At 43.0% G+C, this 17,500-nt stretch overlaps 1 protein-coding gene across 4 annotated transcripts in view; it reads right to left on the reverse strand.

The window, feature by feature from the left end:
• The window catches only part of anks1b (ankyrin repeat and sterile alpha motif domain containing 1B), a 192,489-nt gene that overhangs the window by 39,133 nt on the left and 135,856 nt on the right, over positions 1-17,500 (reverse strand). For all 4 annotated transcript variants that reach the window (XM_065951463.1, XM_065951465.1, XM_065951462.1 and 1 more), the window contains exons 14-19: positions 16,831-17,495; positions 16,036-16,158; positions 13,465-13,534; positions 11,478-11,584; positions 2,351-2,449; positions 719-871 (exon numbers count right to left, since the gene is read on the reverse strand). In XM_065951463.1, coding sequence (XP_065807535.1) covers positions 719-871; positions 2,351-2,449; positions 11,478-11,584; positions 13,465-13,534; positions 16,036-16,158; positions 16,831-17,495 — 1,217 coding nt within the window. The remainder of the gene's footprint in view (positions 1-718; positions 872-2,350; positions 2,450-11,477; positions 11,585-13,464; positions 13,535-16,035; positions 16,159-16,830; positions 17,496-17,500) is intronic.

Raw genomic sequence — 17,500 nt, forward strand, 5'->3', positions numbered from 1 at the left:
TTTTAAAATACTGATCGATATGAAAGCAGAAGAAGCAAAGCATCCATAACTTTTAGTCCTTTTGTGGGGGTCAAACTCAATAAACCCTTTGTATAGTACTACATTTCCCATGATGCAACTCAACAGCATATTTCAATATTCATGCTGCCTGCTGAATCCCCGTGTCTCCCTTTTATCATAAAATACAGTAACAACCACCATGAAGAACATGTGCTGTGGTTGTATAAAAGCTATAAAATCATGTAAATATGATGTGAAGTTTTCCCTTTAACAAAGGAGGAATATATTTGGTTTCAGTTTTTAAATAAAGGTCAGTCATTTCTTAAAGCATCCAGGCAGAGCAGTAAGTATCGAGCTGCTGCTGGAGATTATTTTTCAGCCATTGATTTATTCATTTTTGGTACATTAAACAGAAACCAGACTGGGCTCTTAAAGATTCACTTTAAACAGCAATGTCTGACGTCAACCAAAGTCACAGTGAGTCTCGTTTGTGTCTTTATTTTTTTAAAAATGTGAATGACAATGGACGCTTGTTGCACATATTGCTAAAATATATATATCAAGATTTTTATATGCAGATGATCCTTTGGTCTTTTTATGGTATTTGTTGGCTATGAGAAACAGATTGAATATCAAAGAGCACTCACTTTGCACTTAGGAGGAATCATTTGGATGAGTGCACATCAAAGACGGAAAAGGAAATAAACAGTCGACTCACATTGATGAGCTCGATCTCCCAGATCTTCTTGACCAGCTCCATGGACGTGTAGCCGTTGATAAGGAAAGACTTTGTGTAGTCGCCGAGCTCCAACGACTCCAGCCACTCGGCCACCGACGTGGGGTTGTTTCCATCGTAGCCGACAGGTCGCACCTTCATCCAGACAGAGAGGAAGAAGAATTAGGGAGAAGGCTCCTCTTCGCTTTCTTGTTTTTTTTTTAGTAGACTGTGAATGTTGAGGATATCTCTACATGCTCAATGCTCTACAGGTTTTATGACCTACTTTCAGAAATGTATGGATAGATGTGTTTTTGTTTTATTTCCCCACCCATATGCCACACTTCTTTTAACCTGGAGCTTTATTGCACAGAGCAGCTGGGATCGTTAGGTACACTGTGTACAAATGCCAACTATGTTACGGCCTATTTCTTATATAACATGGCAGCTGTGTGAAGCCTATTTATTTACACTATAATTGATGTGCTGCACTTTCTTTTCCCATTTTCTGTCTTTATTATGCTCCAACATTCTAGTTTAAACATGAGGTCCATTAAAAATGTAAGTTATATGAATATATATGTAGTGAATACATCCCCAGTTCAGAAGGATGCATGAGGAAACAGACTGGAAGCAACATATTTAGACTTTTTTCATAATAGGGCACAACTTTACAGCAACATACTAACTTTAAATCACACACTGCTAACATATTTGTACACATATAACTTTTAAGAAAAGTCAAAATAGGACGTGACAGCAGGGACAAGATAACTCATCGTTCATTCACTTATATTCAGACAGTCAAAACAGCTTCAGAAAGTTTACAGCTCTTCAGACAAATACCGCATGTTAGCCTACATGTGTGAGGGCAGACTCAAGTTAAGAGTTTATGTTTTATAGAGTGTTTAGGAAAGTTAAAGGAGGGTGAGAAAAGGAGAGTGCTGACTGAAGATCAAAGTTAGTGGGGGTGTTTGAATAAAAAAAACAGCTTTTCTCTGAGCTCTCCATCCTCTTTTTTGCAGACTCCTTTTTTTTTTTTGCTCTCTCTCCATGCAGTCACACACCTTTGATCTTACTTTTTAGGCTTGCACACACACACACGAAAAAGCATTTGACATTGCTGAAACTTTTATATAAGCATGTATTCTTTAAATCATTTATAAACCATTTGCTTCTTTCAAAGCATTTCTCTGTATTTTTTAGAACCGAGTTTCACAGATGCACTACAGAAGACGCAGCGCTGTGTGAACAGTTCCTTTGCATCGCTGATCTCGATGAGGATTGGATGCTGTGCTCTGTAGCTTAGAGCATGTTTTCCTGAATCCCCAAACTCATTGGCACATTGTTGAAGTATTGTGCAGAACATGCAGAGAGAAATCCAGCAAATCCACAGAGAGAGTTCTATCTCACAGATGGAGATGGAGGTTTGGAAAAACAAACTTGATTGGCTGCAGCTAAAAGATCAGCACTAGTGTACTGTGTTGACTATACAATCCGAAACTGGAATTAAAAACGTATTTTTTTTAATTGTATGACAGCGTTCACTTGAGACCTTCTATCTCGTGCATTGAGATTGGAAAGCTGAGATTTACTTCACATTCTCTCAGGGTATTGATCAGCTGCAGTTCTCACCCGAGGCAGCAGCCGTATGGCCTGCAGGAGGCGCTGTCTGTGGGCCGAGTTAAGAATGCCGATCTCCAGCAGGTCCTGGTCCTCCACCACATTGCTGCCCTGAAGAAGAAGAAAAACAACAGCTATGTTAGTATTTCTGCAGAATCTAACAATGCAACAGCGTCTGCAGGTGTTTGGTATGACTCTATGTAGGACAATTGCACAAAATCTTCAGTAGGAAATTATTGGGCTTATTTAAGTAAACCACAAACACTTTATAAAGGACCACCCCAATGCAATACCCAGTTTTTTATCCTTTCCTGAAATTCAAGTTAACTTTTTGGTTGCACCATTTTCAATGTCCTCATGCTGTTTCCTACTGCTTCACTTACATTTGTTGTTTACTACTTGATCACAAAAGAGTTAACCCTCAAATCAATAATTGTACCGTTTGAAAAGCAAAGATTTCCTCTAAATCCACTTATGATTTTGTAGCTGCTCAGATTACCCTGCTCACTGATAAGTACAGATCTTTAGACACAACTACACTGGCACAAATTGCCACCTTGGACTGTCAATACTGGCAGGTTGCAAAACTGTCTCCCAAACAGGCGTCATAAAATCATTAGTTTCCAAAGAACAAGGCATAAAAAAGCATATCAGAGAAGAAACAACTTAGAAGAGAAAGGGAGGTTTTGATACATCAGGCGCAAACAAAAAAGAAGTAGAAGACATGTTTGATATTTTTTATTCTAGACTCGGCTGTGCAACAGTCTGTGTAGCTATCTTTCTGCGCTTCACCTTTAATTAATCCAATGGGACACCTAAAGAGATCTATCAGCCACCCCCCTCCTGAGAGTTAGAATAAGAAAGTGTGCCTACAGACAGATAATGGCAGGAAGGATGGGACTCATGGAGAGATGGGATGAGATGTGGTGTGCATAGAGAAAGATCATCTCAGTCAGAAATTAATTAAAAATACGGTGAGACAGAAGTGTGCAGTGAGGCAAGTTCATCTCCAAATGATGGTGAAGAAACATCGGCAGGAAAGAGAGTGTGTGTGTGTGTGTGTGTGAGCAGCCTGGAGGAAGTCTCAGGGCCATCTACACATCCACATCCACTCACCTAAACACTTTACATTGAAGGATTACACCTGCCAGTCCCTCCACATCTCCCTCCTGTAGAACTATTAACTGATAAACATCGAGGAGACACTACAGGAAATGCAGGTAGATATCAGACCTGTGCTTTTTCCTTCCTAAACTCTCCTTCTGAGTCGACTCTGAGGCCCTCACGCCTTCTAAAAAAAAAGAAAGACATTTTGCTCCGAGGCTGTGACATTTTAATTCTAGATAAGCGGAGGTTTAGTTTTCAACGCAGCACCCTGAAGAACTTAAGCTGGAGCAATCTGTGTTCGAGTGGCTTTACGTTTAAGACTGCGGATCTGTAAGGCTAAGCTTTTGGATCCTCACACATTTCATTTTCCTGACACTTGCACTCTAATGACACGAACCGGCCCAGTTTACAAAATGGTCATGAGCTGACAAGAGACTAAAATATCAAACATGGAGTTAGCTGAAGGGAAATGTCAAGATAACTCAGGAAGAAGTAGTTAAAGTCTTCCTTCATTTCCGTTTCAAAGAAGGTTGGAAAACCAAGTTGTGGTCTTCACACATGTTGCGAAACCTACGATGCTAGGAGTGGCAAAAAATATCAATAAGACAATCCATCTTTATCCTGACTCGTATGACAACTATCTCAATGCTGGGGCCAAATATCCATATTTTAATTAGAAAAACATCAATAATCACAGAATTGCTGGATCATGATATTATCATTAAGCTGAGCAATGTGGCAGCGCTTCTTAAAGAGTGAATCCATGCTTCAGGTTAGCTTCTTTGAGCTTCTTCTCTTGGAGAGCCAAACTCTACACAAGTAGATTTTTAAGATACCTCCAAAATTTGGACAGCAAATCCCCTTTAAAGTGAGTGCTGCTTCTGCTGCAGGCTTGTTAGAAGAAAACCTGTCTCCAGGGCTCTATTAGTCTGTCCCTGCACTGTGGGTGAATCCTGAGGCAGCGGCTGATTGGACTCGTCCTGTGGCTAAACTTATTCCTTCCTTTATTCTCCTCCTCCAACCTGAACGCTGACCGGGGTGCCTCTGAGAAGAGTGGGGAGCTCACAGATCAGCTCCCAGGCTGATTAATAGAGCCCAGAGTAACCGCGCTACAGCTTCACAGCAGAGTAATGAGTCGTGGAGTAAAAGGGGGGGAGGAGGGATCCGGAGAAATGACTAATTGCTCCCTGTTGAGATCCTGACAGAAAGAGATAGAGTTCCTTCACGTTTGTTCTCTCTTTCTCCAAACCTGTCTCATCTTGTTTCCCTTTGTGTCGTAACATTATGTTTGTCTCATATCTGCCACCTCTAGGTGCGTATGATGGATCAGGGGATAAATATTGCACCGACTCATCAATATCACTCGACTGAGGATTAATGACTCTACTTTCTTGGCTTAGATTTCTCCTCCTGATATCTGATACATTGTTTATTGTATTGAAGAAATCACTATTATTGCACGTTGCATGTGAGTTGATGACACTTGAGTGGACACTAACAATCCATTTTTACCTGAGGGGGAAGGTGTTAAGCTGCCACACAGTCAATAATACGTCCATGTCCTGTGGTTAGCTCGTGATAGCTGGACCTCAGCACTTAAATCATCTCTGCAGTGGGTCACAAACGCTCTGAGCGCCGGGAATTAAAATTCAAGCGGAGCGGCAGGGGGTTGAGGCAATACTGGAGAAGGGAACCAAAGTTTATATTCAGTGATAGAAGTGAAGGCCATTATCAACCCCAACAAGCTTAGAGGAGCACAAAAAAAAATCATCCCTGGCCTACTGAGTCTCTTCTGCCTGGATTCATCCCTCGCCCCCTTTTTTCTCTTATTTTTCTGCCTTTCTCTGTAATCAAAGAAGTCGTCCTCGTCTCATCTATTCCTCCATTCTCTGTCCTCGTCTGCTCTTTTAGTCCCTTACTTAAATTATTTTCTGATTCTTTTCAAAGTTGTTAGTGCTGCATTTATCTTTCTTTGGCACATGTGCAAAGGCAGTGTCTTAGGTTTCTCTAACTTCTTGGCAGCGTGATACTCAGAAGAATTTCTCCCCCTGAATAATGAATTCCTCTTTGACGCAGATTAGAGGTCCCTCTTTCAGAAGGAATATGGATGCAAACAATATTTCATTTCAAATATTGTTGTTTCCTCTGTCTGGGGGAACAGTTGGGTCAAATTAATTTCCCCTGTCTGACTCTTATCAGCTCCAGTTCCTTTGGTTCCTGCCACACGGCATCGAGCGTTATCTCTTCATTTCTGTTTTCTTTCTGGCTTTGTGCCCCAATTCATTTCTCTGATTTCATCTACAGACTTACCCCGCTCCACCTTTGTCTTCATAATACAGCTTCTAACTTTACTTTGTGTCACTTTGCTGCCTGAAACCGAATGAAACAGGACGATGACGATAAAAGAGCTCTGCACACGATCCTTTCACCTGTTGCTCCAGGAGGGGGTTTTGAAACACTCATCCTTTCTCATTCCGGTCACACTTCTTCGGGAGTCTCGCGCGTTGTGTCGTGAGGCGTGCGTGCATGTTTGAGGGTAATGCCGAGTGTTAACAGGGACAGTGTGCCGGCTGTCTGAGGACTCACCAAGGTGAATGGGCTCTTTGCTACACACTTAACGTCTCATAAAGATGCAGAACATCAGCCATTAAGTGATTCTGAACACGCACAAACTTGACAAGCGGCTTTGAATCACGGGCAATAGTTTTTCCTTTGATTGGACACATTTGAAGCCACTAAGCTTGTCACCAGAATTTTAAACTTAAAAATGAAACGAGTAAAAAAAAAAAAAAAAAAAAGATCAGACAACATCACTACCTGTGTTTCCACTTCCATGGAAACAAAAACAGAAGTCCTGGGCAGCAGATGTTGGGTAATGTCTTGTTTTTCAATCAAGATAAATGACAACAAACACATTGGCAACGTTATCAGAACAAAACATTGCCTAAACGTTTCTTGTGTTTTGGTTCAGTCTCACTGCTCTCATCAGAATTGCTTCCTGACTGTTTTTAGAGCAAAGTCTTCTACCAAACAACAACTAAAGTACCAAACAACAAGTAGGCTAAATTAGTAACTACCTGATCATCAAAGAAAACTTGAAGTAAAAGCTGATTACAGCTACAGCATTACATTAGCTTGTTGGCCCACAATATGATCCTGAATACACAAAATATATTGACTGTGGCTCCTTCAAGCAGACATAATTGAAGTTTTTATGAACACAAACAGTCCATAAGAACAGATAATTATCACTAACTGTATGTCACTACAACTCAACAGAGCCATGGAGCTCTCATCAGTGTCCTTTCCAACCGCTACAGGAAGCATGTGTACGCTCAGGCCATCCTACCTGCATAGCCCCAAACGAGAACAGACAAAAGGACTGACTAGATGGTGAACAAAGTGAAGCATTTAGCAGCTGATTAGACAGATTGTGATTATTATTAGACTTATATTCTTTGGCTTACCAGAAATAAAACTTTCAATAAATGCTTATGTTGCTCTGTGTCATTTTTCATCGTTTACTTACTTTTTTGGGAAATAAAGACAAATCTCTAAAACTCTGCCTTTCGCCTGACTTACAGCCAACTATCTGGTTAGCTGTCTGGAAAGAAAACTGACTTAAGTTGGCCCTTGCCTTTTGTTTTGTTTATTTCTTAAACAATGTTAGCTAGAAAGCTGATTCGCATCCAAGGCTCTCTTTGTGCTCAGTTGCAGCTTCTGGGTTCAGTCAGTGTCATGCTGTTTGGTCTTTATGTATAAACAGTCTACTCACATGATAAGATCTCTCTTCATGTCCTCTATCTCTCGTTTTAACACTTGAGCATGTGTACACAGTCATTTAAAAGCTGCATGATTGGTCTCCATCTAGTGTCCTTCATATCAAACACCATCACCATAACAACCGGTCCGCCCCATTCCTGTTGGTCCATCAGTCTTGCAGCACTTGTCCTCTACCGGCTGATAAAGGTGAGTGGACACACCCCCTGTAATGACCCCCATTAGCAGTAAACGTTGATGGTGGATTGGTCCATGTTGATAAGTGCATAGCTGCATAAATTCCTGCAAAGACACAGGGCCGCCCTTTTTGCTGCTGCACACGGATACAGATCTGACTTGAGGTCAAATTCATTTGCAAACCAATCAGTCCTACAGACCGACTTGAACTAGCCCTGAGATGGAAAAAAAAGAAGCTTTCATATTCGGTTGCGCTGACTTGTTTCAGGTTGAATCTGCCATCTAACTTGATGTTCCCACACTGAGTGCTGCTGAAGTGAACGTGACCCGAACCTCTCCTTGAATCTGCAATCAAACAGAGCGCCGCAAACGCTGATCTACTCCCTGTGGCCTGCGCACCCACTGCATTAATATCAATTTGTGGTTGCCACCAAGAGCTTTTCCAAGGTCTCAAAAGATTGACTTTCCATCTCTTTAGTCACAGAAAAAGAAAACAGAGGTTAGAAACTCCACTCGGCGAGAGGGACTCCAGGAGAAAAACTTGAAACAGAGAGAAGACCCAGTGAGACAGACACAGTCACAAAAGGGACTTTGAAGTCACACTGATGTTTGCTAGGCTTTTCGAATCTCAGCCCTTTTCAATATTAATTGTATCCAGAGGCATTACAAAGGAGACGACTGAGCTATTGAGTAACGCTTTTAGACAAGAGGGGTGAGACCAGGACTAAAGAGAATCCCCAAATCTCTCAGAAGCACTGGCATAAGCTGTTAGGCACGTTAAAACGAGGCGCAAACGAGAGCGGGATATGTTAAGAAGTTATGAGCGTGTGTGTGTCGTTGTGTGTATTAGTCTGAAAGGATGGAGTAGAAGTGAATGAATGGGGGGGTTCATGTAGGGATATAACTAAAATACAGAAGTGGAGGAAATACATCGTAGATTTAATAACATTAACTGTTTCCTGGACTCTCACTCAGCTGCTTCAATGCTTCATACCTCCACTGATTTTTTTTCCCCCTGAAGAAAACGAGATGTGACCCAATGTAAACGAAGCAGAGGGACATCTCTGAACACATCAACATTATTGCAGCCACTTACAGTACACATTTAATCTGACTTGAAATGAATTACTTTTATATAAATGGCAACATTAATATTGTTGGATAAAGCTCTACTGAGTTTTCCCCCCTTAGAGCTTATTGTTTCACCTCTACAGTCTGCATTTGTTCTGTTGTTTAAGTTGCACCACATTTATCAGCGTCGTTTACACCCCAAAAAGGCCTCTTTGTTCAGCAACTAGCCGACTACGACTGTGGATACTTACACGTCTGTTAGGTTTGTTAAGAGGTTGCAGTTTGCTTATATGTTTGCCATTACACCTTAATACAGTAAAGACAACTGTTTTTAACCATGTGCTGTTAACATCACCACATTTTAATGCATGCATTTGATGTATTATAAAATAAGTCTGGCAACTTGTTTTAGATCACACATCATGCTTACATTAGGAAAAACAGGACGGAATAAGGAAGAGGACTGCAAAATGTAAAGGCGAGGAAAGGAAGCAGGAGAGAGTACTGATGAGGTTTGCATGATGATGTGTTGGTCACAGTCTGGGACTGGTTCATGTGGAACATCACAATTAACTTCCGCAGAGATCTGAGATGTTTCAATGTTGACGAGTAAAGATGCTGACCGATAATGAACGACACACACAACACAAACACAAAATGGCAAGTTTCTTAATATACCAAAAACCAATGAATTGATAGAACTGAAACATAAGGATTATTGTGGAACGGACTGAAAACAGAGACACACACTGACCACGTGTGGGGAGAAACACACTAAGAGAAGAAACAGAGAGATTTTCTGTGATTTCCCTGTTGCCAGGGTAACCAAACGTTCAGATGCAGGTCACACTGAGCGGAGGACCAGAACGCACACACATTTTACACACTTAGATATTGACAGCCTCCAAATGTTATTGGTGGGTAAGAAAAGGACATGAAACTGCATCCCCTCCCCTAATCTGGAAGTCTTACTGGCATAACTAAACAGTAAAAGCAGCCAGCAGCTTTCTCTCACTGGGACAATGTGACGTATAGAAGGATTGGAACATTGTAGACTTTGAGTTTGTGTTTGGAAGGTTTTACACAAAAAGCAAACATGCACAAAAGTAGAAGCTTTGAAGTAAAATCTCTGGATTTGGTGTCTGAAAAGGGGGGACTTAGGAAGGCTAACTTTACTCACAGTAGAGCACTGAAAGGCTGTTTAGTGTTTACGTTACATTTTGCATTAAAATCCATCATGAATGATCGAGTAGACTGCACTTAAGTACGGGTGTTTAAACATTGCATTAACAATCCGTCTGCATTGACTACTTCAGAACAGAACTCACTTTCCTTTCTGACATGCAAATAAGCGTCCAGCCGTTTAAAAAGACTTAATGCATCGCCTTTACACCAGGCAGGAGGCAGCATTGTTCTCACAGTTGAGGGGGTGATCCTGCATGCCGCCCCGGACGCATGAGCGTTTACACTCGCAAACCAATGTCGACGAAGGCGTGCGTCCTCTGTATGTGGTCTGAGCTGATCCTAATCCGCCCTCAGGATGCATTAGGGGTCCGTCAACACCAAACATCAAGGCTAACCACTCGATAACCCAAAAATGGATGTTGTTGCAAGGTGTAAACAGCCTCTGAGGCTAACAAACCAATGCTTTCTTCTTTAAATTCTACTAAAAAATGATATGCAAAGGGACACTGTGATTTCATAACGAGTGTCTATGATCACAAAGTATCACACAGTATATCAGCAGGTCGGTTACTTTAGTTGATGTTTCTTGTTTGGTCAGAATCTTTGTTGACGTTAGCCTGACTGATGGTGGAAAGATGGTGTTGATGGATTTGGTTCAGCAAAGATGCTTGCAAAGCAACACAGACATTAAAAACAGCCTATAAGTAACATCACAGATCTTCAACCCGTGTGTTACTGTACGTCTGGAAATGTTACAGTGAGCATTAGGAATGACAACAATGTGACGATCATCATTTTTGTCTTTCAGGAAGTGACTTTTGTTGTTAGAATGACGTCACAGAGATGATGATGATGATGTCCAGCATAGAAAACTCACTCTCTTCTACTAGCTCATGAGATGTTCTTTGCACTTTTGTCATGTTGGCTCTTAAACCCTTTGGATTAACCATAACAAATATCTCTTTGAGATGTGACGTTATTACCTAACAGAGACGATTTTAAACTCCACATAAACTCCTCCAGTCAGCATCTCTCTGCTCGGTACAGCCTGTCTCCTCTCTTTCTGCCTCTGCTGCAGTTTCTCTCTATTTGCTATTTGCTTTCTGCTCATTTATTATCGATTTACTTTTCTATTTTCCTGTGGCTTTAACTCCTACCAGCACACCCACACAAACATCAAAAGAGTTTCTGGCTGCAGGATGACCCAGTGTGAGTCTCTCGACGTCACTGAGGATGAAGGGAACGACAGATAAAAGAGAGAGTCAGGCTCTTCTAAATCCACAGGCTACAGGTGGTTTCATTCCAGTGTGTGTTACTGTTGAAGAAAAGGTTCAAAACTATGAAACAAGCTGGGTTTTTCTGTTGCAGCATTAAGTGTGTTGAGTGCATGCATGTCTGCAGCTTGATGCTGGAGATGTGGCGTAGGATTTCTGTGCGTAGGAGGACCTCACATGGCATCATTTGGGAGAGGCAGGGACGATGGGAGAGAAAGACGGAGAGAGAGAGAGAGAGAAAACGATGCAAAGAGGCGGAAATCTAATAAGCTAAAAAAAATAAAATAAATCAGAGTAGAAAGAGAAAGACTAGTCACGCTAATCACTGCAAAGGAGATGATTAGAGATGATGAGCTGCACCTAGGGGAGCAGAGAGAGAGCTTAGTGGGAGGTGGACAAACAAAAAGAAGAGATTACATTTAAAGCATCGGTAAAGAGCCAAAGCAAAGACAAAAAAGAAAAGGAAGGAAATGGATGAAGCTCAAAAACTTAAAGCAGCAAGACGCATTTTTGTCCCACAAACACCTGACAAAACACTCACTCACCATAAACTGGACGTTGTCAAATCCATTGGCCAGCAGGTGGTTCTCGTACTGGACCAGGCCGATGGAGTCGAGCCACTGGCCCACGGACTGCAGAGGGCAGCGGGGACCTATGAGGGGGTGGAGGGGCAAACGTTTCAGTAGGGAGTAGCCATCCACGCGGTAGCAGCGGCAGTCCGGCTGAGACAGCTGGCACTGCCACATCATGTTCTGGCGGGCAAAGTGGCTGTCGAAGGAGCCCGCCATGCTTTAGGGGAAGTCTTTTGGCAAGGCTGCCAGAGGGGGATGGGGCAAGGAGGGGGGGGGGGGGGGAGGAGGAGGAGAGAAGAGAAGGGGATGCAGGTAAAGAGGGGAAAGAGAAGGAGGAGGAAAAGGTGGAGGTGGAGGTGGAGGGAGGCTAGACTAAAGGCATGGTGAGGAGGGAGGGGGTCAGCATGCAAGGGTGCAAGCAGGTAAAGAGAAGGCGTCCAGATGTTTCCTTTGAATCCAGCCTGATGGGAGGATGAAAAGGGGGAAGTCTGAAGTTGTATCCAGAAAAGAGCGTCTGTCCTGGGGTTAAATCCTGCCAGCCATGGCTGCTGGAGAAGACTGGAGGTATAGATCCGCAAGCGGAAAGCAGCTGTGTGTTTGTCGCGCACAGCAGAGCAGCCGCTTTCTTTTTCAGCTGTTGCGCTCGCTTGGCTGCTCCCTTCCGCGCGTGTGTGTGTGTGTGTTTGCAAGTGTGTGTGTCTAAAAGAGAGAGAGTGAGAGAGAGAAAGAGCGAGAGCTGCATGCGCTGTAGATTTCTCTTTATCAAGTACTCCCACTCTCATCTGTATGCTCCTGCAGCCTCCTCTCTCTCTCTCTCTCTCCCTCTCTCTCTTCTCTCTCTCCGAGCGCTGCTTTCCTCCCTCATTCCCTCACTCGCTCTCTCTTCTCCGTCTACCTTTCGTCTCTTGTCTTCTGTCAGGGTGTCGATCGTCACCCTGCTCCCTCTACATATATCTGGCTCGCACTGCCGATAATAGCCATCACAGCAGCTTCAGTGTCTTTGTCTGCAAGAAGCCAAGATCCCTCCCACTCTTTCTCTCTCTGTCCCACTCACACACACACACATGCACACACACACATGCACACACATGCACACACACTACTCTGAGGGTATGCATGCAGCCGCAGCTGTATGAAGTGTTTGTGTGTGTGTGTGTGTGTGTGTGTGTGTGTGTGAGTTGGTTGTGGGGAAGCATCTTTGGCACAAACAGGATTTCTCCCAGTGGTAACCATGGTTAGGAGAGGCTTTGCTTTTATGGATGAGAAGAGAGAGGGAGGAGGGGAGGAGATCAGAGGTGGAGTATGGGGGTGTTTATGCCGGGAGGGCGGATGAACACAGTTAAGCAAAGGAGGACTCATAAGAAGGTGAGAAGAACGGGTAAAAATAAGGATTTGATGCACATAAAGAAGTCATCAAACATAATCACACCCACACACTGAAACAATCGAAAGGAACATTCTGGTTTTATTGTAATTAAGGTCTTATTTTCATACGTTTGGCTACCAATCCTCAATGTTCTAATAAAACAAACATTAAGTACGAGTTTGACAGAGTAATCATCCCTCTTCCTCTGGGGTTCCTCCTCTCAGTAATTAATCAATAGACTCAACAGGACATGCTCAAAGGGGCTTCCTGTCAATCAAGGATGATTTACAACCTCACCTGTTTCATCTCTCTAATATTACTGCAGTCAATGCAACTCCAGATCCCTAAGGCACTGACAGCAGCTGCCCACTGCACACTTTGACTGTGCTCTCTCAGCCTCTTGAAAAAAGAGCAATTTCTACTTTTGATCTATTGTCAAATGTTGCACATGTCTATTGGACCAATATTAGATTTTAGTGGCCACTTTTCGAGGGTACAATGTTACAATAATCTACAATAATGATATGCAACTATAAGAAATGAATTTGTCTTAACCAGATTCAGTTTGATCATGAGTGCTTGTGTTTCCTTTACCTGAGGCGTTGCCCTTGATGTCCAATCCGCTGCCTATCCCCGCCCCGATGGAGCTCATGATCTTGTCGATCTGGACCAATGGAAGGGCGAGAGACAGACACAAGCAAGAGTTAGAGAGATGTTCAGCTAGCGCAAGGGAAAGTCATTTCCCAGTAATAAGGCGAACCCCTATTTCTGGATTCAAGTGTCACATAACATGATCATTACGGCAGCAGGCGCGCTGGATGTCAGTCTTTCCCCTGTGAATTGAAAAGCATGAAGGAGCAGAGGTGGAACAGAAAGGAGATGTTAGTGTGAATCTGAAGAAAAGGGGAGGAGAGACGAAGGCTGGATTGAAAGGAGCTAGTTCATTAGTGTCGGGCTGCTGGCTGTTGACCGCTCATCACTGACCCTGGACCTGCTGCTAACCACTGAACTATAAGACCTGCACATCCATCCACCTGTCAGGGCCGCTGGCTCACCACAGGTCACACAGTATCTGGCCTGGCTGTGAGCCGGTTGAGACCGGTGTTTAAAGGGCCAGGTCTGACAAATGCAAACTGTGTTTACAAGCTGGCACGCCGTGAAGGTGACCTTAACTTAGAACACGCATTTCTGCATGTCACAGCAAACATATCACTTCTTTATATCCAACTCATAGTGCTTCAGTGGGAAATGATCTGTGTGTGTTGATTACAAAAGAGACGCCAATGAAGATGCAGTAATGGACATTTTTACACAAAGCAAATACATAATAAGAAAAATAAAGTCATGTTATGGATTTATTGATCAGGCTTTGACATAAATCATGGCTTCATGTCTGTTGGCATAAAAAGTTTCTGTCTGGCAACCAAGTATTGCATGTAGGTGGCCCGCTTTGGCCACAAGGTTGAATCCTCAAACTTCAAGCTTTGCCAATGCCACTTTACAAGTCTACAATCCTTTTCTCTATAGTTTTCATGAGAGCCAATGCTCCAGCTCTTAAGCTGCTCCATTATTCATTATTGAGCAGATGTAACAGACCGACTCGTACAAAAACTGGACACTGGGTCTTCTTGTAATCTTGCTGTTGAGTTTTTTTGGCTTTTAGAAGTGACAAAAACAGTCTGCTTGTTATGTAAGCTTATAATTACATGTGTGGCTCATTGAGCTAATTCTTAAACACAGCAGCATCTATTTCTTGATTAAATGAATTATTTTGCTCGACTTAAACTAGGTTCTTAACATTTGTAACATTGGTCATCAATCCTACAGTTAAAACTTAATTGGAGATGTTGAAATATAGTGATATCACTAAAGTCTGATGATCAGACACCCATCATCTTTTCTCTATAATCTGATGCATTTTCTTTGCTTCAACTAAAAGTCAGAGTACTGATCATGTTCACCGCACTTCTGCACTACAACATAAGAGCCAAGTTGTTATGAACTTGAAAGACCAATTAAGTGATCTGCAATCCATGTCGTTTTGTTCAATTAAATACATCTTTGATGGTAAATAAATCATAATCTTTTTCACTAATATTTTGCTTCAGGCTGATAATTTACAACTCAAGTGGAACACTTCAGCAGTTTTTAAACTAAAGCCGGATTAAAGCGCACATTTGTAACGTACACAACACACCTTAATTATTCCTGTAGTAATGAGAGAATGGATATCTTGAGATGGTTGTCTGTTGTGGGACGTCCCTTGTGATTTCCCTCTTGCTAACTCTTTCCTGAACATGTGCTGCGAATAGAGCTACTTAGTTATTTTTTCCTCTGACGTCTCCATATATATATCGCTCCACTATTTCCCTGAAGCCATCTTATCTCATCCTCCCCGAGCATGCAATTACACAGGAAAGGTCACCTTAATTGCTAAGAATGATGGCAAATTCCATATGGTAATTCATCACCATCAGCAAGTTATGAGCTACGCTGAGTGCCTAATGAACATGCACATGCAAATGTGGACAAGCATGCACAAATGTACTTGCATTAGCATTATTTCGGAAATAGAGCGAGGCTGATTACCATCCTAATTATTCCAATATGATGAAGTGTATAGTTGTCGGATTTCTTGAATATTCAGGCTCAGACGCATCGGTGTCCTTAAGTTGTGTGAATGATAACCAATGAGCAGAGGCTAATATGTCTGTGACCTAAGTGTTTATAAAGGCATGAGGATGAGCAGCGGAGTCCAGTCGGCGGGTCACGTCTGTGTCAGAGACCCTTTGATACAGAAGAAGCCCCCAGCACAAACACACCGACACACAGCAGCACCTCTGACCTCTACACTCTATAAGACAAAGTGCTTTCTCTCTTATACCCTGCAGCTCCACCGCTGTGCACAGAACAAGTTCAATGTGGAAGCATGTGAAATGAACACTGAGGCTCCTTCTGCGCTGTAGTATGTAGAGTAGGTTTCAAAGACTGAGAAGTTAAAGCATCTAATTTTTAGTGGTTGCTGGTTTTCATCAGATGGTAATAAAAAGATGACATGTTTATGTGATATTCTCCAAATATGACTCCTTTGCTCCTCCTTTAATAACAAAATGTATCCTAAACATGCGGTCGAAAATCAAACATCTCTGGAACATTTCTTCTTACCTCTTCCCACTCTGCAGTGAAGGAGGGTGTTCTTTCCAGTCTCGCCCCAGGACTAGCCCCCTCTCCTGGGCTAGGACTGCCAGGCCCCTGGCCACGGGATCCAGACCCCCAGCTGTGCTCCTCCTGGTCAAGATTTGAAACACATCCCCCCAAATAAAATATAACTCGCAACCAGATTGTTAACCAGATCTTTAAAAAAAAAGTTTAAAGAAAAGCTTTCACTGTTCATCAAAGTTCATCTAGAATGAAGCATTTTTCATCAAACAGACTATGTATTTAACGCATGACTTATTTACTGTTAATGAAAAGAAGAAGTCTCATAGGCTGTGGATCACAGCAGGGAGCCGTGTGGCCCGGATTAGGGAGTTATCTAATTGGCTGGACTGTTTTCTTGTCTGTTTATGAAGTGACTTTGCATAATGCAGCAGGATGCAAACTACCTCCACAGCTGCATAATTCATACTACGCATTATCTACAATACATTCATTTTTTTCTTGCTGGCTGGGATCTCTGTGCTGACCTCAACTTCAAGAGAAACTTTTGAACTTGACTTCTACTGAAAGAGACTGTTGTGTCATCCTTGGACTCTTACATAAACGTCTCAGAAGAGCGAGCCAGTATCAGAGAAAAAAAGAGCGTTTAAAGTTTGAACTCGGCTTCATAATGCACCAAAAAAATCTGGATTCTATTCTATAAATCATACTCTCATTAAAGCTTTGATCACAGAATGAGAGAGAGCGTCATTTTAGAAGAAAATAAAAAATAAAGGGTTCTATGAGCGGTTACAGTCTAACCTGTATGGGAGACACAGCTACCAGGTTGGAATCAGACTTGGACAAAGACTTGGAGAGCTGCAGGTCTAACACGCTGCGGGGCATGGACCTCATCCTCCCCAGGGTGCAGGCCCTCTCTTCGGAGCCGGCTCCTGACGCACCGCCTTTGGGCACACCTCCTGTGCGGACGCCCCGTGACTCTGGAACTTCCCCGTTTTGATCAGAGTATGAAGATGGGGGGCGGTCCAGCGTAGACCAGCCTCGAGGTTGGTCCAGCTGCTTCTTGGTTTTGGACTGGTCCTGGTTGACGGTTGTGTGAAAGACAGTTCTGTACACCACCTGTGGCTTCTGCGGGTCGTGAGCACTACTCTGAGGCGAGGACTCGCTCTCTGTCCTGGAAGTGACCTGGGTGGTGGGGCCTCCTCCGATCACGACGCTGAACTCGGGGCTCTGCAGCAGGCTGCTCCGGACGTCTGCGGGGGCATATTTGCGAGGTTTTGGGTTGTACAGATGATAAGGCGTTTCAGGGGTTTCACAGGCAGGGGAAGATCCATGAAGGAGTCCGGCAAACTCCTCTGGGATGTGGCTTTTCCTTCGATCCTCCAGCAGAGCGTTGGATGTGGAGGAAGAGCAGAGAGGAGGAGGAGGAGGAGGAGGGGGCTGGTCCCGCTGGTACGGACCGTCGTCTGCA

The sequence above is a fragment of the Labrus bergylta genome, chromosome 23 (assembly GCF_963930695.1).
Source record: "Labrus bergylta chromosome 23, fLabBer1.1, whole genome shotgun sequence".
Lineage (NCBI taxonomy): Eukaryota > Metazoa > Chordata > Actinopteri > Labriformes > Labridae > Labrus > Labrus bergylta.